At 40.5% G+C, this 22,500-nt stretch overlaps 2 protein-coding genes across 4 annotated transcripts in view; both read left to right on the top strand.

Moving 5' to 3' along the window:
- dph6 (diphthamine biosynthesis 6) overlaps positions 1-9,050 on the top strand; it is a 137,826-nt gene extending 128,776 nt beyond the window's left edge. Inside the window, exons 14-15 of one of the 3 annotated variants that reach the window (XM_059519489.1) lie at positions 470-836; positions 8,570-9,050. In XM_059519489.1, the coding sequence (XP_059375472.1) occupies positions 470-836; positions 8,570-8,679 (477 nt within the window). In that variant the 3' untranslated portion in view covers positions 8,680-9,050. Of the gene's footprint in view, positions 1-466; positions 837-8,569 lie in introns of those variants that run through there. The other 2 variants (XM_059519487.1, XM_059519490.1) reach the window with 2 other exon arrangements.
- An 888-nt stretch (positions 9,051-9,938) lies between these two features.
- LOC132111854 (serine/threonine-protein kinase Nek9) overlaps positions 9,939-22,500 on the top strand; it is a 22,201-nt gene continuing 9,639 nt past the window's right edge. The window contains exons 1-15 of the mRNA XM_059519486.1: positions 9,939-10,484; positions 12,559-12,736; positions 13,917-13,972; positions 14,373-14,443; positions 14,543-14,648; positions 15,471-15,602; positions 15,692-15,802; positions 15,923-15,987; positions 16,732-16,782; positions 16,866-17,058; positions 18,926-19,070; positions 20,206-20,406; positions 20,731-20,777; positions 21,082-21,243; positions 22,372-22,480. Coding sequence (XP_059375469.1) covers positions 10,299-10,484; positions 12,559-12,736; positions 13,917-13,972; positions 14,373-14,443; positions 14,543-14,648; positions 15,471-15,602; positions 15,692-15,802; positions 15,923-15,987; positions 16,732-16,782; positions 16,866-17,058; positions 18,926-19,070; positions 20,206-20,406; positions 20,731-20,777; positions 21,082-21,243; positions 22,372-22,480 — 1,813 coding nt within the window. The 5' untranslated portion in view covers positions 9,939-10,298. The remainder of the gene's footprint in view (positions 10,485-12,558; positions 12,737-13,916; positions 13,973-14,372; positions 14,444-14,542; positions 14,649-15,470; positions 15,603-15,691; positions 15,803-15,922; positions 15,988-16,731; positions 16,783-16,865; positions 17,059-18,925; positions 19,071-20,205; positions 20,407-20,730; positions 20,778-21,081; positions 21,244-22,371; positions 22,481-22,500) is intronic.

The following is a 22,500-nucleotide window of genomic DNA, read 5'->3' as shown; positions in this document are numbered from 1 at the left end:
ATTTACTTGAGATACACAGTGAACATGGACACGAAGTCTTGTTTTCTGAGAAATTAAGTTTTAAAGTTATAGACTCTTTTTTTCTGACCACACTGGCAGATATTTGCTCTTGTTTTAATCATGAGCTCTCTCCGTTCTGATGCATTTCTGTGTGTAACTTCCTTAGATTTTCTTTACTTAGTCTTAAAAAGAAAAAAAGTCTTAAATTTAAATTTTTGATCTGCAGAAACCTGAACATTAGATAATTTCATGAGTTACCATGAACGTGTGTTTCTAAGACAAAAATGGGGGGAAATCATTTGCTTGGGCTGTTTCCTGGTTAACTGAAATGCATTGTAATGTATTAGTTTGTGTGTGTGTGTGTAGTTTCAAAGCAGAAGCGTTGGGTTGAGATCTTCAGTGTTTTCTGGTTTTGAATGAAACACATCTCCAGTCGTCAGTGCTTGTGTCTTCTCCATGTTCTCAGGAGGAGTGTGAGGCAGCGGTGCGGGTGGAGAGCAGCGTTGTGGTCGTGCCGTCGTTACCCAGAGGAGCAGCGGTGGAGCTACACGTCACAGCTGTGCAGGACCGTCCCACAGACAGATCGTCTCATCCCAGCGCCTCACAGATCCACGGAGGAAGCGTGGAGGGCCGTCTGCTGCGGTCCAGCTGCGCTCGATACGCCTCTCTGTCTCTCAGTGTGAGTGTGAGCGATCCTCACGCAGCGGCCGAGAGCATCACCCATCAGCTGCTGTCTTCAGTCCAGAGCGCTCTTCAGCAGACCAGCGCTCTCTCTGCCCTGTGTGCCAGAGTCTTCTACAAGAGCCACGACCCGCTCGCCACACAGATCGCCTCAGGTACACTTCATCTCCAGTCTTTCGTTTTCAGCACTCTTAAGATGTGCTCGCTCTCAGACAGTCCCAGATCAGGATGAGTGTGTTTCTTCATCAGGTTTGTAGAAATGTAGCACTGCATCAGTGTCTCATCAATGGATGCTCTGCAGTGAATGGGTGCCGTCAGAATGAGAGTCTGATAAAAACATCACAATAATCCACAGCACTCCAGTCCATCAGTGAACATCTGGAGAAGACACAAGATGAAACAAATCCAGCATTCAGATGATTTTAACTCATAATCCATAATAACACTTTCTCCAGTGAAAAAGTGCATCTCTCAAATCAAAATCCAGACACAGATTTGTTTAGAGCTGTTTAAACACTGCTTGATCTGTGCAGATTTCTCTCCTGATTCAGACCAGAACACTTTCTCACTGGAGGAAGTGTTATTATGATTATAGACTCAACTGGAAGAGACGGTTATTAGTGTTGATGGATCATGAGTTCACACACACACTGATTCGTTCAAAAGTGATTTGTTCAAAAGTGATTTGTTCAAGAACACTGATTCACTCAGGAACGAAACACTGCTGTGTTGCTCAGAGATGCACAACATTTCTGTTCAGTTATTTCTCTTGGCAAAATAGAGAAAAAGACCGATATTAACTTACTTATTATATTAACACTTATAATATTAACACTCCCGCTGGTGTGATATTGCTTAAATATCTTATAGAAATATAAGACAAAACTCAAATACAGGTGCATTTCTGTTCCCATATATCTAACACACACTCACACACACAAACTTTATTCTCATTACTTGAAACAAAACAAATTTTAATTGAAATAATTGCATTTAAAGTGTTTTTTAATTATTATTTCAATAGTTTAACTTTGATGTTCGCAAATGACAAAAATAACTAAAATGTTTTTATTTATAGTTTTTTACTTTTGTTAATAAAGTTGATTTTTTTCTATTTTATTTTATTTCACCCTTGTTGATGAAATTAAGTATTAAAATAACTAAAACTAAAACCAAAATAAAAATGTACAAACATTATATTGATATTTTTTTAAGCAAAAATCAATGAAAAAGCAATCAATAAAAATTACTAAATTTGTAAAAAAAAAAAAAAAAAAGAAAAGAAAACAGGAACAAATTCAAACTATTAATTGATAAAAACAATTAAAAATCACAAATACTAAAACTTTAACTGAAATACAAAACCTAAAAAAATCAAACTAAAAACTGATTCAAATTATTAGTAACTACAATAGTATCTCAGGAATATTGTTTTATTATATTATCTATCATAAGGCATCTTAACTCTTTGTTTAGTCTCACAGATAATTGTACAGGAGTGACACTGTAAGCAGTTACATGTTTCGACGAACACTTCTGAACTCTATGAGTTATGATTCATGAATTGGTCCGAAGCAGCTGATTTCTCCCCGTCTGGTGAAGAGGCTTCTGTTTGTAAAGCATGTGGTCACATGAGCCGAAGATGGAGCATATGTTCAGACACGGTCGTCCTGAAGCCCAGAGCCGCTTCACGGGTCACAGCTCCACCACATCAGAGGAGACATGAAGACTTCTGACATTCGGACACTTCTCAGAAAGACCGTCTGACGCGCTTCAGAGATCACGCGGATGTTCCTCAGCAGAAATGAGCCTATGTTTACATGTTTGAACACTTCATATGCAAACCATAACCTGGCAACACAAGAGTTACTTCCTGTATATTTTGTATAAAAACGGTTTGCTGATCTCATCTTGCCATGAAGTTAGTTTCTGGTTCCTGTTGACTGGAAAAGTGGCTTCCATCTTTAGGCCTTTAAAGCAGCAGCGTCTCATGAAAGGCTGACATGAATGAAGGCAGTGAAGGTGACCGTGTCTCTAATATAACCATGATCTCCTGTTGAAAGTCCAGCATCCAGGAGCGAACCACAGGCCTCCGCAGACCACAGAGGAAAGCTGCTCTGATACTCGCCGTGCCATCTGTGACGTGCTGAGCTTGTGTTCCTAATGAAAGAGAGATTTCGGTGTCCCTTCATCTGTCTGATGATCCCGCTCACTTCTGTAGTTCACACACTGACCTCAGCGTCCCATCGCCGCAGTGCATTCAAACTAATTAGAGGTAAAGGGTTAGTGAAAAACAAAAAGTCATTTAATTTGGGTCATTTTTGAAACATGAATTAAGATAAATGAGAGGTTTTTGTTCTGTTTAAGATTATAAATGAATCCATTCGGCAGTTTAACTGAAGAGATGCCATTATATGGTGCACAGATTTAATTTAGGCTTTTATACACAAATAAACACTGCTGTGTTTACCATATGTGTACGCTGTTTAGATGCAAATTAAATGTGTTCATCATGTAAAGTGATTGTATTAAATTGCTCAATTCATATGGATTTGATTCACATTTCTGTTTTGGATCTTCTAAGTTTTAGTGACCTGAAGTATCAATGGGAAACAGAAACCTCTTGGGTTTGACTACACATGTCTTCATTTATGCTTCCGAGATTAACCAAGATCATGGGTTTGCAGCAACAGCACGAGGAAATGGCAGAATTTTCATTTTGGGTGAATTATCGCTTTAAACTGGTCATGTGATTGTGCTTGACCACATGTTGACCGGCAGTGTGCCCCCGATCAAAGCCGTGTGTTCACCTGTTTCAGAAGATCTGTTACATGTAATCATTTAGCAGACGCTTCCATCTAAAGGGATTTACAAGAAGCAATCAAGACCACCGAGAGAGCAATGTGTCTCAGTAAGCCCAACACAACACATGTAGATAAGGGTTTTCTATTTATTTTACAAGTAGATAGAATTGAAATAGAGTAGAGAGTAGTGTTAGTGTCAAGTCTTTTAAATAAAGAAATGACTAGATCAAATAGAAATAAAGTAGAGCGCTAGTGTTCATGTCAAGTGTTTTTAAATAAAAAGAAAAGTAGATAAAATAGAAATAGATTAGAGTGCCAAGTTTTTAAAATAAAAAAAATAAAATGAGTTGATAAAATAGAAATTGAGAATAGAGTGCATGTGTTTGTGTCAAGTGTTTTTAAATAAAAAGAAACAGTCGAGCTACAGAGAAGGACAGCAGCTTGTGAGTGTTTTGCCTTGTTTTCTCATCAGACTAGTGTGTGATCGTCATTGCTAGGAAAGTGTTTGGTTTAAATTGTGTGTGTCTTACCCTGGTTAATACGTGCTGAAAGTGGCGCTTGGTTTTGCGTTTGCCTATCGTGGGACTGCCTGGTTTCGATCTGCTAAATAGTGAGGCGTGGCCAGCTGACTTCAATCACAGGCAATCAGGCAAATACAAAAGCGTTAGGCTTCAACACAGCAGCGGTCGCGGCAGCCTTTGTGTGAGCCCTCCTCGTGTGAAGACGGACGAGTGTAAAGACAATCGACTCTACCTGCGCGACTCCACCGAGCAAGGACACCGACAGGGCACTTGAGTATTGCTTTTCTCCTCTTTCTTCACTTTTTGTATACCTTGTTCTCAAATATTTTACACTTTTAGTCACTATGTGCTTTCAGATCTCTACTATCACTACTAACACTCGGAGAGCACGCTATGTACGTCGCAGGAAGGCCTGTCTGACAAACCTACGGCCTGTCCCTCTGACCTCTACTACTACACTCTCTATTCCAGTTGGTCTCTGGAACTGCCAGTCTGCAGTTAACAAAGCAGACTTCATTTCTTCTCTTGCTACTCATTCTGGTCTCAACCTCATGGCACTGACAGAGACTTGGATCAAACCTGAAGATACTGCCACCCCTGCAGCCCTCTCCACTAATTTCACTTGTTCCCACACTCCTCGTACCACTGGGAGGGGTGGAGGGACAGGTCTCCTTATATGAAAAGAATGGAAATTTGATCTTCAGCCATCACCTACAGGTACTGGTTCATTTGAATCACATGCCATTACTGTAACCCACCCTGTTAAAATCCACTTTGTGGTCATTTATCGTCCCCCAGGTCAATTGGGAAACTTCTTGGAGGAGTTGGATGTGCTGCTATCAAACTTTCCTGAAGATGGTACTCCTCTGGTACTGCTTGGTGACTTCAACATCCACCTAGATAAACCCCAGGCTGCTGACTTCAAAACTCTGCTCGCCTCATTTGATCTCAAGCTAGTGTCTACTACAGCGACTCACAAATCAGGCAACCAACTGGACCTCATCTACACGCGCTGTTGCTCTGTGGACAACTCTTCAGTTGCTCCACTGCACACCTCAGACCACTTCCTCACTACTGCTAACCTAGCACTTACTCCTGAAGTGCCTCACACTCCAACGCAGGTCACCTTTCGACGGAACCTACGCTCACTCTCTCCATCTCTACTATCTTCTGTGGTTTCATCCTCGCTTCCTGCACTCTCTCAGTTCTCTGCTCTGGACACGAACAGCGCTACGGACACTCTAACATCTTTGCTCCACTTTAACATCTTGCTTGGACAACTTTTGCCCACTGTTGTCTAGACCAGCACGCACTGCCCCATCTGCCCCCTGGCTGTCTGAGGTTCTTCGTGAACATCGCTCTAAACTCAGGGCTGCTGAGAGGAAATGGCAGAAATCAAGAAACTCTACAGACCTCAGTGTGTATCAGTCTCTCCTCTCTTCCTTCTCTGCAAATGTCTTCACGGCTAAAACATCCTACTACCACAACAAAATTAACAGCTGTTGTGATGCTCGGACACTCTTCAAGACTTTCTCTTCTCTTCTTAATCCGCCGCCACCACCTCCTCCATCGACTCTTACAGCGGACGACTTTGCAGTTTTCTTCACAAATAAGACGAGATCCATCAGCGGCCAATTCTTCACACCGCAGACTGAGGACAACTTCACAATGGCCAACGCACACTCTTTCTCCTCCTTCTCCACACTCTCAAAGATGGACATTTCCAAACTTCTCCTGTCCACTTGATCCGATCCCCACTCACCTCCTTCAAGCGATCTCTTCTTCAGTCATACCTTCGCTTACTCACGTTATCAACTCCTCTCTTCAGTCTGGAACATTTCCCTCAGCATTCAAGCAGGCTCGGGTAAGCCCACTGCTCAAGAAACCATCTCTGAATCCAGCGCTTCTTGAAAACTACAGACCGGTATCCCTTCTTCCATTCATTGCAAAGACACTTGAGCGAGCTGTGTTCAACCAGTTTTCTATGTTCCTTGTACAGAACAACCTCCTGGACAGCAACCAATCGGGCTTCAAAAGTGGCCACTCAACTGAGACTGCTCTGCTCTCGGTTACTGAAGCCCTGCGACTAGCAAGAGCAGCTTCAAAATCCTCGGTACTCATCTTACTGGACCTTTCTGCTGCTTTTGACACTGTTAATCACCAGATTCTCCTGTCCACCCTCAGAAAGGCATCTCTGGAACTGCACTCCTGTGGGTTAAGTCCTACCTCTCTGACAGATCCTTCAGTGTGTCTTGGAGGGGTGATGTTTCAAAATCACACCACCTTGCTACTGGGGTTCCTCAAGGCTCAGTACTTGGACCACTTCTCTTCTCCATCTACATGACGTCATTAGGATCTGTCATTCAGAAGCATGGCTTTTCTTATCACTGCTACGCTGATGACACCCAACTCTACCTCTCATTCCAACCAGATGACCCGACGGTAGCTGCTCGCATTTCAGCCTGTCTGAGTGACATCTCTAGCTGGATGAATGACCATCACCTTCAGCTTAACCTTACGAAGACAGAACTCCTGGTGATTCCAGCTAACCCATTGCTTCATCACAACTTCTCTATACAGCTGGGCTCATCAACCATTACTCCTTCGAGGACAGCTAGAAACCTAGGAGTTATGATGGATCATCAGTTAAGCTTCACAGACCACATTGCTACAACTACCCGGTCCTGCAGGTTTGCCTTATACAACATTAGGAAGATTAGACCCTTCCTGTCAGAGCAAGCAACCCAACTTCTTGTCCAAGCGCTTGTTCTCTCCAGACTGGACTATTGTAATGCTCTCCTGGCTCTTCCTGCATGTACTGTCATGCCTCTGCAATTGATCCAGAATGCAGCAGCGAGGGTTGTCTTCAATGAGCCAAAAAAAGCTCACGTTACTCCTCTCCTCATCAGGTTACACTGGCTACCAGTAGCTGCTCGCATCAAATTCAAGGTACTGATGCTAGCCTACAAGACGACCACTGGCACGGCACCAACTTACCTAAACTCATTGGTTAAATCTTATGTGCCCTCCAGAAGTTTGCGCTCTGCAAGTGATCGACGCCTTGTGGTGCCATCCCAAAGAAGTTCAAAATCACTCTCACCTTTTCCTGGACTGTGCCCAGCTGGTGGAATGACCTCCCAATCTCAATTCGTACAGCTGAGTCTTTACTCATTTTCAAGAAACGGCTAAAGACTCATCTTTTTTGCCTGCACTTAACCAACTAACACTAGCACTTTTCCTTTTCTTGTCTTTTAATTAAAAAACCAAAAAAAAAAAAACCAATGTGCGTTCTATACTAGACTAACTAAGACTTGTCATGGCACTTGTATACTGTTGTTGTTCTCTTGTTGACCTGACTGCTTCTATTGTTCTCATTTGTAAGTCGCTTTGGATAAAAGCGTCTGCTAAATGATTAAATGTAAATGTAAAAAAAGTAGATAGAATAGAAATAGAATAGAGTGCTAGAGTTAGAGTGTTAAGTTTTTTAAAGACAGAAAATGAGTAAATAAAATAGAAATAGATTGGAGAGTGTAATAGAATCACTTTTTAATAAACAAAAATAAAACATAGATAAAACAGAAATAGAGTGGTAGACTCCTAGAGTGTCAGATGAAGATGGAAGAGATGTGTTTTATCCAGAAGACTGGAGCAGCTCAGTTCAACACAAGCTTACCAACAGAGTTCAGCAGCTTAGTGTTTCCCCATCAAACTCACTGTTAGTATGACGTGTGGGATCAACATAAACATCTAGTACATTCTGTATTTTACATTCCATACATATACACATTTTGATAAAACATGCTTTTAGGACCAATTCTCACAGTTTTGAATGAAAATATCAGCAAGCATTAGAGTTGGAGACGTCCAGATGAGCAGCTTGTGTTGAGAAGGATAAAGCAGATGCTGCTGATGTTTCATTCACTGAACATTTCAGATATAGATTAGTTATTATTTTACAGTGTCCTTGTTGCAGTTTAATTATACATACTATTAATTAGCTATATGTGCTTACTGTAGGGTTAGGTTTAGGGGCCAATTGCATGCAATTATGCATAGTTTACTGTTATTACTATAGTAAGTACATGTAACGTGTAACCCTAAAATAGTCTTACCTTTCTTTGATTTTACAATAATTACCCATATTTCATGTGTCTTTTCTGTGAAGATCTTTAACGAGTGATTTTTTTATACATTTACACCACTCTGAACACAACTTTCTTTAACCAGATGATAAATAAAGAGACATGTGGTATTTACATTGACTAGTTCAACATCCCAAATCGAAACCTTGAATCAGTCAAGCGTCCTGAAAGCAGAAGGAGAGACGGATCCGTGCACTAAACATCAGAAGAGCTTCTGAATTCCCTCCTGCGCTTACAGACCTTCCCGATCAATTCTTCTGCAGATCCTACAAGCTGTTAATCTGTTGCAAATGGCCAACTAAAGATTTTCTCTTCCTCTGTGTACACACACACACACTGCTCTGCCCATATGTCTGCAGGTCAATAAGTGAGGAATGCTGAAGTGTGTGTGAAGCGTGACCCTGTGCTCTTGTGTCTGCAGGGTTGGAGCAGCGCTGGAGCGGTGGACTCGGTCCTGCTGTGGCTCTGGTTCCTGTTGAAGATCTGCCGGATCTGTGTGTCCTGATCTTCTCCTGCTGGCTCAGTGTGTAGTGGAGCTGAGCAGAACCTGAAGAAGCGAACCCCATCCGCTCATGTGACTGTGGAGATCTGCTGTTGCTGATGTCCAGCTCAGACACCTCTGTGTTTTTGAATGTGTATGTATGTGTCTTTTTATTAAAGGGTTAACTCACTCAAATCATGGTTCTGTCATCATTTACTCTCCTTCATGTTGACTTTTATTCTCAAACACAGATTGTCTTCTCTTTTCCCTTCAGTGAAAGCGTATAGTAGTGATGCACTGAAATATCAGCAACAAGTTTATTCAAAACAGGAAAAAAATGTAAAAAGTGATTTCTTGAAATGAGATGTAAACAAAAATGTCACATAACTTTCACATTTCACTTAGGAAATACATTCAGTATCTATAAACTCACCAGATAGGAAAGAAAAGACTTTTTGATAAATGCACTATTACTATTATTATTTTTTTACTGAACCCATTAGTAATGTTTTATTTAATGTACGTTTGGTTATATCTGTAGTGAAATCAGGTTTTTTTATTACAGCCACCATTTATATGTCTATATTTGAACAACTAATTGATGTAAAAACATAATTGAAATGGTTTCTATGAAACTGTTATGTGAATGTAAATTTATGCAGCTCAGTGCTTATTTACAATAAATTAAAATAATTGATTATTCATTAATGTTGATATTTGGTTTTAGTTTTCAGCTAAATGTAATGTGGGAGAGAGTGTGTGTGTGTGTGTGTGTGTGGTCGGTATTCAGTGGAGTGTGTCGCTCTCTTGTGGTCGCTCTGTGGAATTAACAACAAAAGCTTGAATCTATATGTGAGTGTCAAATATATTCATCTGCACAGGTTTGTAGGCTGTCATGGTTTGTTCTGCACGTGAATATACTGCAGGGGACGCTGTGTGTGTGTGTGTGTCCTGAGAGCATCAGATCTGTCAGCTCGGTGGTGTGTGTTCATGTGTTAATGAGAACTAGAGGAACTCGTCAGGTGATGTCACGTGTGAATGAGATGAGCTGTAATATAAACGGACAGACCTAAAATGTACAGAAGTGCCAAAGCACTTTTTGTGAACACTATAATATAACTACATAATATAGATTGTGTTTGTGTACTGCATGTAGTGTGTAATAACAATGTAACAATTCGTGTTATTCTTTTCCGTCATATAATATATAATTTCTAAAATATAATTTTACGCTGCACATTATTTTGAAATAAAGCAGTGTGAAATCGAGTCACTTCCGGTTCCTGCGTCGCTTGTCGTCTCTGTCCGAACAGAGCGGTGTCGACTCTCAAAGATTCACTCGTTCGCTCGATGAATTCAACGGACGCGCACCTGTTCAAAACAAACGCACGGGTGAATCGATTCCCTCTCGGAAATGACTCCCAACAGCAACTTCGTCTTGTGTAGTCCAGTTTGGAAAACAAGAAACGGGGCAGGAGGGAAGTAGTTTACTCCGATTCGAGCGCTGAAAGTGTGTTCGCGTGAGAGTGTGGCGCTCCTGCAGCGCGGATGTGTGCGATCTGAGGCGATCTTCGCGGCGCGGGAGTCAAATCAAGGCTCAGGCCGCACTGAAGCAGGCCCAGATACAACGCGAAGCCTACAGGCGTCGCCGCGTCGAGCGTCAAGGAAGATGTCTCTGGATGAGTACGAGCGGCACTACGCCTCTCTGAACTCCGATATGGGATGTGAATCAGTCGGAGGAAGATCATCAACATCTGGAGCTTTCGTCGGAGAAGAGGAGAGACTGCACTACATCCCCATCCGGGTGCTGGGGAAGGGCTCTTTCGGAGAAGCGACGCTCTACAGACGCACTGAGGTGAGACTCATTATATATTCACTTTAGCCGCAATTAAGAGCACACGTCACCGTCAGAGGATGGACATTCGCCTCTGATTGGTGGATTGGGCCACGCCCACTGATAACGTGGGGCCTCTTGTTCTAAAAGCTGAATCTTGAAGGTTTTTCAAAACAAGTCCAGGTTGGATAACAATGATCCAGATACACACTTTTCCAGATGACCGACCTGGATCACTAGTGCTCTGCAGAGTCCCTAATGATGAGGACAAAAAGAGATTCTCTTTCATTGTCTCAGAAAAATGTTGCATTGGATTCACATAAGAAACTCTGGGTTCACTCACCAATAACAACTTCTGACGTCTATTTCTGATGATTGTGCCAATGTAGTTTGCAAACAGTCATTTAAAAACACTTTAAATTAAATATAATATTTTTGTTTAATATCAACATTTTATGCCACCAAAATCTATTTTTTTAATAGGCAGCCCAATGTCTAACAGTCTAATGTATGTATGTATATATATTAGGGCTGCACAATTAATAATTTCTAATCCTGATTACAATTATGGATGTCACAATTACAGAATCATTCAGTGGCACAATTATAAAAGAAAAAAGAAGTCCACTGTTATCTTGCCTGCTTAAAGGGGTCATACGATGCTGCTAAAACAAACATTATGTTGTATATTTGGTGTAATGCAATGTGCTTTTGCAGTTTAAGTTTAAAAAAAACACATTATTTCCCACGTAATGTACAGTATTGTTGCTCTATGCCTCGTTCTGAAAAGTGAGGTGTGCTCTGATTGGCCAGCGGTCTATCCAGTGCGCTGTGATTGGCTGAATTCCTCAAGCATGTGATGGAAATGTTATCCCCATCACAATACTGTGATGTGTGTCCCGGCACAACGAGACAAAACCAATAAAACCCCATTACAAACAAACCATTTCTTGCATCCAGTGGAGACATAATTACTGATTATAATGACTTATACTGTGTTTTTACCAAGCGGCAACCTCCCGCTCTCTCTCTCTCATGAAGCCAACAAGGAAGTGACTAAACCTGTAATTCATCGACTGGCCGCTTGAGGCTGGCTGCAGAGGAGAGTCAGTCCCATAGACTCCCCATGTTAAACTGCCCAACTTTACAGCAGGAAAAAGCATGTTTACAGCCTGGTGCAAAAAAATATTTTGGTCTATATAGCTAATTTTGCCCTTCATGACAACCTTACAACTTGTGAGGGGGGTGAATTTCTTTATAACTGATGACCTGGAGTTATGCAATAAGCGACGCAGAGAAAAATCTGAGACAAGTTTTCCAAAGCCATGAAAAGAATAAAAGGAGAGAGTAAAGATATCAGGTAGCAAGCACCAAATACATGTTTCAAATAAATGTTACACCATACTGCTGCTGTTGTTCTGTCAATAAGTGAATTTAAAGGGTATACATTAAATGAAATGCCAAACGAACATACAAAAATAAACCTTTGTCAATATCAAAAGTAAATCATGACACCACATAAAATATAAAAAGGTGTAACAAATATCCAGTTTAATAAAATAAAGTAGCAAACTGACTCCAATATTTGTTTTCCACATCATGCTGAGGTTTTCAGACTATGAGACATTCACACTTCCCATAAAGGACTTTAATTTTATGCTTCTTTTGTATTTCAAACATGATACTTGACTCTGAATCATTATTCTTTTGTCTATAATATTCTGATCATTGGTGCCGTCTCACACCTAGATTGCCTACTCTTCATCATTTCATCGTTGTTGTGTTTAGTTGATAGACGCGAGCATCAGGAGTCATGTTTAGATTGATCTACACCCCTCCTCCGTCAGGGCGGAGGTGTTGGGAAGCTCAGAAACATACCGTCACTCAGCCTTTTCAAACTGCTTTTTGCCTCCAAATGAAGAACGAAAATGAACTTCCTTTAAAATCCTCTAAGTGCAGTTATCACAGCTGTTTTATGGGATGCCACAAATGTGATTATCCTAAATCAATTATGCAGTCATCATTTCACAATTGATCAGAGATCTGAAACACTCCAAGTCCAAGAGTTTGTGTGACTGAGCTGGTTTTGGTGCAGGATAACTCTCTGGTGGTGTGGAAGGAGATCGATCTGAACTGTCTGTCAGACAAGAAGCGCAGAGATGTGATGAACGAGATCAGCATCCTGTCCATCCTGCAGCACAACAACATCATCGCCTACTTCAACCACTTCATGGACAAGAACACACTGCTGATCGAGCTGGAGTACTGCAACGGTACACACACACACACACACACACAGAGACTCACAGAGACACTCACACACACAGACACACACACACAGAGATACACACACACACAGAGATACACACACACACACACACACACACACACACACACACACACACACAAACAGAGACACACACACACAGAGAGACACACACAGAGTCACACACACACACACACAGAGATACACACACACACAGAGACACACACACACACACAGAGAAACACACACACACAGAGAGACACACACAGAGACACTCACACACACAGAGATATACACACACACACACAGAGATACACACACACACACACACACACACACACACAGAGATACACACACACACACACAGAGACACACACACACAAACAGAGACACACACACACAGAGAAACACACACACACACAGAGAGACACACACAGAGTCACACACACACACACACACACACAGATATACACACAGAGACACACACACACACACAGATACACACACACACACACACACAGACTCACAGAGACACTGACACACACAGACACACACACACACACACACACACACACAGAGACACACACACAGAGAGACACACACACACACAGATATACACACACACACACACACACAGAGAAACACACACACACAGAGAGACACACACAGAGACACACACACACACAGAGACACTCACACACACAGAGATACACACACACACAGAGATACACACACACACACAGAGACACACACACACACACACACAGAGACACTCACACACACACACACACACACACAGAGATACACACACACACACAGAGACACACACACAGAGATACACACACACACACAGAGACACACACACACAAACAGAGAGACACACACAGAGTCACACACACACACACACACACACACACAGATACACACACACACACACACAGACTCACAGAGACACTGACACACACAGACACACACACACACACACACAGAGACACACACACAGAGAGACACACACACACAGAGAGACTCACAGAGACACTGACACACACACACACAGATATACACACACACACAGAGACACAGATACACACACACACAGAGATCGACACACACACACACACAGAACAGCAGCTGTACAGCCGTGATGTGGTGTGTGTTTGAGCAGCTGTCTGAATGTGTGTGTTCAGGTGGAAACCTCTACGAGAAGATCAACCAGCAGAAGGGAGTTCTGTTCAAACAGGAGGTGAGTTCACTCATCGCTCATGACAACATCACCAAAAACAACACATCTATAACACTTACTCACATTTCTGTCATAAAAGTCAGAAGATTGACACATAATAATGACACTCGCGTAATATCTAGATGATTAGATTAGAATGGCTACCTGCCGATGATTCATTAAAAATACCACCATTTTTTATTTAATTTATCCTTCAGCGGTTTAGTTTAGCATGCATCAGAAACAGCAGAACGTGATTCACATATCATCAAGGCATGCGCCACAGCACTTCTGTGAACTGACAAATAAAATGACATGCATGAAATATGTTTGACTTAAAGGTGATCTGTATATCAATATGATTTTATAATCCCAGTAAATGATAACCCGTCTCACAGCGTGGTCTCTCTCTCTGTGGCAGGTGGTCGTGTGGTACTTGTATCAGATCGCCGCTGCTGTGGCTCACATCCATAAAGCTGGCGTCCTGCACAGGTAAAGAGAAATCACAGAGACTCTGCTTTCTGAGCAGATGATTAGGAATAAAGCAGCGCCGTTTCCAAACGCTGTGAATCGTGTGTGTTTGTCTTGAAGGGACATCAAAACGCTGAACATCTTCCTCACCAAAACCAACCTGATCAAGCTGGGGGATTATGGGCTGGCCAAGAAGCTGGACTCAGAGTATGCCATGGCTGAAACCGTGAGTAAACGCTGCATGCAGAACGATCCCGCAGGTTTATTAGTCATCGTCAGCTGGTTTATGTGTCTAAAGCATCTCTGCACGCACATCGTGAGATTGTGTGAAGGGTCATATATATATATAGATAGATAGATATAGATATATAGATTGTGTGAAGGGCAATATCATCATCGCTCAGCATCACAAAATAAACCCAGGACTGTTTATCACCCTGAACAGGTCTGTTTTATTATAATCTACTATAAAGTCTGAACGTCAATCCTGCTTATTACGCTTATTTATCAAATAAATAATCAAATGGATATGAAATATTGATTGCAGTTGTTAAAGTTACCCAAACTGGGGTAAGAAAGCTGAAAATGAATTATGTCATGAAAATATAACAATTTTAAATATAATAATAAATTAAAATATTATTTTTCATTAAATAGTTTTCTTTTTTTATTAATCATAACATATACAAATTGTACATATTAAAATAAAACAATATATATATTTACAATATAATATGTATTTGTTTGTTTGTGTAGTTGTTCATTAGGGCTTCCTAAACTGGGATTAAAAAGCTACAAAAGTCAAATAAAATAAAGCGATAGTTTTAAAATGGAAACATTTAAAATAAAACACTTGAAATGTAGAAAGTGACTGTTAACAGTCATCAGAGAACGGTGATGGAAATATTACAATTAAAATAGTAAAAGTAAAATAAAGTAAGCATTTTTCTCTCAGTGATCTTTGGCTTCATTTCCCCTTGAACTGTGTGATTGATACAGACGGTTTCCTTCAGAGGATTTCTTGTCATTCATGTGTTTTGTTCTCCAGTGTGTCGGTACGCCGTACTACATGTCTCCTGAACTGTGTCAGGGAGTGAAGTACAACTTTAAATCAGACATCTGGGCCATGGGCTGTGTCTTGTTTGAGCTGCTGACCCTCACCAGGACCTTTGATGCCACCGTAAGCACCTCTTCATCTCAACATTCACAAACACTCCTTCATTAGACTGAGATCCCCTCAGTGACGTATGATAATGATGTGTTTCCCAGAATCCTCTGAACCTGTGTGTGAAGATCGTCCAGGGCAACTGGACCATGGAGATCAACTCGGAGGATTATACACCTGACCTGATCAAGCTGGTGTACGAGTGTTTAGATCAGGTAACGCTGTGTTACAGCTCACTGTGTGTGTGTGTGTGTGTGTGTGTGTGTGTGTGTGTGTGTGTGTCGATCACAGCTGTGCTGATGTAATAATGATGCTCGTGTGTGTCGATGATCAAGGACCCAGAGAAACGGCCGACGGCGGAGCAGATTCTAGAGCAGCCCGTCATCTCTCTCGTGAGAGCGTGAGTGAACCCTCAATCAAAAGACACAAACAATTCCTGTTATTAGGACCATTCCATTATTAACTTCATTTAATTACATTTTTTGTTTAATTACATTTTGTTTTCTTTATTTAAATTTTAATATGTTTATGGATTTTTATTGTATTCCTTATTTTAATTCTATTTATGCATGTTTATTTTAATTGTATTAGTATTAATTTCTATCTTTTGATTTTATTTTTTTACTACTTATATTTGTTTACATTATTAGTATTTATTTACTATAACTATTTTAATTTCATGAAATTGATCTTATTTAATTGTATTTGTTTGTTTTTGTTTTATGCATTTAAGTTTTCTTTATTTTAATTTAATTTATTTGTTGATATTTGTTTTTATTAAATTCATTTTTATTTGTTTATATGAATTTTTAATTATGAATCAAAAGACAAAAATACTTTTTGTTTTTAGGACCATTCAGATTATTATTATTATTTATTTTATTTTATTTTTTTCTTTGTTTTTATTTTAATAATTTTCTTTATTTTTCTTTTAATATTTTTGCTTAATTTTTTTTATTCCTTATTTTAATTCAATTTATTTATTTCAATTTTGCCATTGATTTTAATAGTATTTATTGATTTTATTATTTTACTTTATTATTTGTCATCTTGTATTTCTTTACTGTAATTATAACTACTTGAGTTCTGCTGCAGTGATGATGATGTTGCAGTGGATGACGATCGCGTGTGTGTGTGTGTTTAGAGAGCTGGAGGAGAGGGTGGCGACGCTTAATTCAACCATCAAGAAACCCAGGTAGGTCTCGAGTGGTTTCCAGCAGAGCGTCAGTGTTTCTGGGGTTGTTGTTTGTTCTGAGCAGTGTGGTTTGGTGGTCTGAGGTTGAGCACGGCGACAGACACAGCGGTGGCGGTGGTGACGACGCGCTCGAGGGAGGTGTATTTCTGGGGTGGAGGGAAGTTCACTCCTCAGAAGCTGGACATGTTTAAGGGCGGCAGCAGCGCTCAGCACGTCTGCGCTGGAGAGACACACTTCGCTGTAGTGACCGTCGAGAAGGAGCTGTACACTTGGGCCGTAAGTGTGCTTTATATCACACCCCACACTCACATCTAGAGTCATATTACAGAAAGATCTGTAATAGAACATGATGACTGATAATTTATTGAATCCATGAGCACCTGATCAGATATAACTGCAGTCCAAGAATATGAGATGCATTATTTGAATGCTTGGCGAAAGAGATGTGTTTTTAATCTAGATTTATCAGAGAGAGTGTGTCTGAACCCCGAACATTATCAGGAAGGCTATTCCAGAGTTTGGGAGCCAAATGTGAAAAAGCTCTACCTCCTTTAGTGGACTTTGCTATCCTAGGAACTACCAAAAGTCCAGCGTTTTGTGACCTTAGGGAGCGTGATGGGTTGTAGCGTGTTGTAAGGCTAGTTAGGTACGCAGGAGCTAAACCATTTAGGGCCTTATAGGTAAGTAATGATAATTTGTAACTGATTCGTAACTTAATAGGTAGCCAGTGCAGAGACTGTAAAATTGGGGTAATATGATCATATTTTCTTGACCTCGTAAGGACTCTAGCTGCTGCATTTTGGACGACCTGTAGCTTGTTTATTGACGAAGCAGGACAACCACCTAGAAGTGCATTACAATAGTCCAGTCTAGAGGTCATGAATGCATGAACTAGCTTTTCTGCATCAGAAACAGATAACATGTTTCGTAGCTTGGCAATGTTTCTAAGATGGAAGAATGCTGTTGCTGTCTAATATTACACTATAATGGTCATCCAATCATATACATTTTTAACACCCTGTTAGCTTTGTAATAATAATTTAGAAGTTTTATCTGGTCTCGTTGAGATATATAGCTGAGTATCATCAGCATAACAGTGGAAACTAATCCTGTACTTTCTAATAATATTACCAAGGGGCAACATGTATATTGAAAATAGAAGGGGACCTAGGACGGATCCTTGTGGCACTCCATATTTTACTGATGATAAATGAGATGACACCCCATTTAAGTAAACAAAATGGTAGCGATCGGACAGGTAGGATCTAAACCATCTTAGAGCCTGCCCTTGAATACCTGTAAAGTTTTGTAATCGATCTATGAGTATGTCATGATCTATGGTGTCGAACGCAGCACTAAGATCAAGTAAAATTAAAGCTGCAAGCAGCGATGAATGGGCCCTCGCACCCGGGCTCACCGGCAGCGAGTGGCTTTAGTAAAAAGGTGAACGGTGAGAAATATGCATTTAAAGTCATAAACATAAGTGGAATATATCAAAGTATATTCCATATATGTGCCAATCTTCCTGTTGCCAGCAGGTGGCGCTATCATTATAATGGAATATTGGCCTTCAGATGTGTTCAGGCCAGGACTCTTATCGAACATGTGAAGCACCATTGGTGCTCGGGCCCTAACAAGAGGGTCCTCGTACCATCGGTGCTCGGGCTCTAACTAGAAATGAGATGCAGCCTTGATCTGACGCAAGAAGCAGGTCATTTGTAATTTTAACAAGTGCAGTTTCTGTGCTATGGTGGGGCCTGAAACCGGACTGAAATTCTTCTTTGTTGTGTTTTTTTTTTTTTTGCTAGTTGTCATTTGTCATTCATGTAATAAAATAACTAAAACTGAAATGTAGTAATAATAGTAAGAAAAACAATATAGCCATATTTAAAAACATATTGTTTTCTTATTTAAATGATCAATTACTCTTTGTTAATTCATTTTTATTTTATTAATTTATATAAATTTTATTTTATATTTAAGTTTGTGTTTTTATTATAATTATTTGATATTTGGTTTAATTATTATTTTTTTAATTTTGTTTATTTTTGTTATATGCATAAAATTGTATTACATTGTTTTAATTGTACTCATTTATTTTAATTTTTATTTAACTTATTTCTTTATATGTTTGTTTTTGCAGAGCGTTCAGGGAGGAGCCAAGATGGTGGGTCAGCTGGGTCACGGAGACCAGGCCTCGTACCGTCAGCCGCGGAGAGTGGAGCGTCTGCAGGGCAAAGCAATCCGACAGGTGTCCTGCGGAGCTGACTTCACCGCCTGCGTCACCGGTGAGTGACTCTCAGATGATTTTTTTCTCTCGGGACAAAAAAACGCAGATGCTCACCTGGTCGCGGCTCGTACCGTGTAAGAACAATTATAGGCTGAGAATGTTACAAGCATCTCCCGATAATTTTCAAACATGTCAAAAGAAATCGAAAGAGACGATTTTGCCATCCATCTGAAATTGACCAATCAGAAGATGGTAAGACCCACATATAATGTATATAAATAGTCTATCGAGTGATTTTAGTTAATTATTCAGCTCAATTTTTTTTTTTTGTTATTCCGAATTGTGCCAAATTTGCCGTTCGGCATTATGTATGAATAGACCTGTTGTATATATAGACGGTGGTGGATAAGACACATGCCTTTGGTGTGAGAGACCCGGGTTCGAATCCACTGTGAGACACCAATGTGTCCCTGAGCAAGACACTTAACCCCTAGTTGCTCCAGAGGCGTGCGACCTCTGACATATACAGCAATTGTAAGTTGCTTTGGATAAAAGCGTCAGCTAAATGAGTAAATGTAAACGTATTTCTCGCAAAACGACTAGAAATTCAGAAATAGCCTTCTCACCTATGCTTATGAAAGTCCATGCTTTTCTCTTCTCTTTGCCATGTCTTCATTTCTTTTTTTGGACGTCACTAGCCATAGCTGCCACAAAGAAAACTATTTCATCCTCAGAATCCATATTTTCATGTATGGCGCGAAACGTAATGCTTGCATCAGAGTTTGTAAAATCATAGTAAATTTGTGTCATGTGTATGTTTTTCGGAACGAACTACTTAACTTTGTTATTATTAATAAGAATTGTCCATCAATAATAACGGTTATTTTAAATTAGCATAGTATTTCACAAAATTATAGTTTTTATTTTTATTTTTTTGCTATTTATTTATTTATATATTTTAATGTGAATCTGTATTGTTAATATTTTACATTTAACAAATATTTAGGCTGATTATTATTTTTCCAAAAACATTTAGAAATCTTTCCCACCCCAAACTTTTAAACGTTGGAGTATTATTCATATCTAAATATCAACAAGTCAGAGGTAAGATGGGAATGATTTGGAGTCGTCGGGAGGATCTGTGTATTTGGTGTAGTGTCTGTGTGACGAGTGTCTCGTGGTTCCTCCGGCAGACGAGGATCAGATGTACATGTTCGGCTCTGATTACTACGGTTGTGTGGGTGTGGAAAACGAGCTGGGCATGGAGGTGCTGGAGCCGGTGCTGCTGGACTTCTTCCAGGAGCGTCCAGTGCGTCAGGTGTCCTGCGGGGACAATCATGTGGTGGCACTGACCCGCAGTGGGGACATCTACTCCTGGGGCTGCGGAGAGCATGGTGAGCATGGTCACATGACCACAGGCACTTCCTGTCACATGATCACAGACACTTCCTGTCACATGATCACAGGCACTTCCTGTCACATGATCACAGGCACTTCCTGTCACACGATCACAGGCACTTCCTGTCACACGATCACAGGCACTTCCTGTCACATGATCACAGACATCTCCTGTCACACGACCACAGGCACTTCCTGTCACCTGACCACAGGCACTTCCTGTCACACGACCACAGGCACTTCCTGTCACACGACCACAGGCACTTCCTGTCACACGATCACAGGCACTTCCTGTCACTGACGATTCTTTCCCTCCGCAGGTCGACTCGGGCTGGACTGTGAGGACGATTTCTCCTCTCCAATGCAAGTGAGAAAGATTCGTATTTTTAACATGAAATACCTTAAAAAAGTTTTTAAGTTTTTAAAAAGCCTTTATTTCTGTTTCCAATTTGCGTTTTAATTTTAGTTTAGTAATTTTGCTTTGTTGTTTATCGAAATGCATTTTACTCACTGTACATGCAGCTTTGATGAGCTGGTAACACTTTACAGTAAAGTCAGGTAATGGATGTAAGGATGTAAAGTAGCTGGAGCTGTACTTTAACACCTTCACGATCAGTAATACAGCATTATACTCAGATATTCTGTGTGTAATGTCTGCTTCTCGCCTGCAGGTGGAGGTTCCTAAAGGTGCCACCATTGACTCTGTGTACTGCGGCAGCGACAGCACCTTCTTCCTCACCGAGTCTGGAAAGGTCTTAGCCTGCGGGAACAATGAGCTCAATAAGCTGGGTCTGAATCAAGGCTTCTCTGGAATCAAAAACCTCACGGGGGAAGTATGTACTGCGACGAGCGTGAACTCAGCAGCTCCAGGCCAAACCCCAGTGACCTAGTGAGACTGAGCTGCCAATTAGAGCTGTTGATGGGGCAATTAATTAGTCTAATTAAGCACACATCCATTCTGACTGAGAAATTACCCCCCAAAAGATAGAGTCGTTGTGCTAGATGAGGAAAAACAGTGAATAGATATTACAGAAAAGTAGCCTTTTAGAAGTAAATAATTAGATTCACCATCAATATGTATATGTAAATTGAAATAATACATAAAAAAAAAATGAAGCAAAACTTTCAGTGCCAGTAGGTGGCAGCGAGACACTGTCTAAATAAGAGAGTCACTGAATAATTCACTCAACCGATTCCTTCAAACTAAGTGAATGAGTCACTGAATCATTCACTCATATGATTTCTTCAAACTGTAAGTGAATGAGTCACTGAATCAGTCACTCACCCAATTCCTTCAAACTGTGTGGTAGGTCACTGAATCAATCACTCAACCGATTCCTTCAAACTGTGTGTGAATGAGTCACTGATTCATTCACTCACCCGATTGCTTCAAACTGTAAGTGAATGAGTCACTGTATAATTCACTCAACCGATTCCTTCAAACTAAGTGAATGAGTCACTGAATCATTCACTCAACTGATTCCTTCAAACTGTAAGTGAACGAGTCACTGAATCAATCACTCAAGTGATTCCTTCAAACTGTATGCGAACGAGTCACTGAATCATTCACTCAACCAATTCCTTCAAACTATAACTAACTTTCCTAATTAATGACTCACTCAGTTCGTTCAAAACCATGGATTCAGTAACAAACTGAGCAAAACATATTATATTATGTCTTAAATGTAACACAATAGTAACTGTTGAGCATCACATTTGCAGTGGTGCAGATATTGGGGGGAAAGAACAGCACTTGCTGGTGTGATATTGCTAAAATACATCATATGATATAAATATCAGAGGGTAATTTTTTCATCACACAGTCAGTGTTAGATGACATACAACTCTGAATGGGGCAGCTGTGTTAAATGCGTTATATAATCAGTATTTATTAATAATAAGTATTTTTCCCTAATCTATCACACTAATTAACAGCTGTGCTATCATTACACTTTGTCTAGGGTTATCAGGGGATCCCGTACACCACCACCCTCACGCTGGTCAAGCAGCTCTCGCGCTTCAAGATCCAGTTCATCGCTCCGGGAAAGACACACACGGCTGCTATAGACGGTGCGCTTCACCTGCATCTC

This window comes from Carassius carassius, chromosome 31, assembly GCF_963082965.1.
Source record: "Carassius carassius chromosome 31, fCarCar2.1, whole genome shotgun sequence".
Lineage (NCBI taxonomy): Eukaryota > Metazoa > Chordata > Actinopteri > Cypriniformes > Cyprinidae > Carassius > Carassius carassius.
This window is presented reverse-complemented; position numbering and strand designations above follow the sequence as displayed.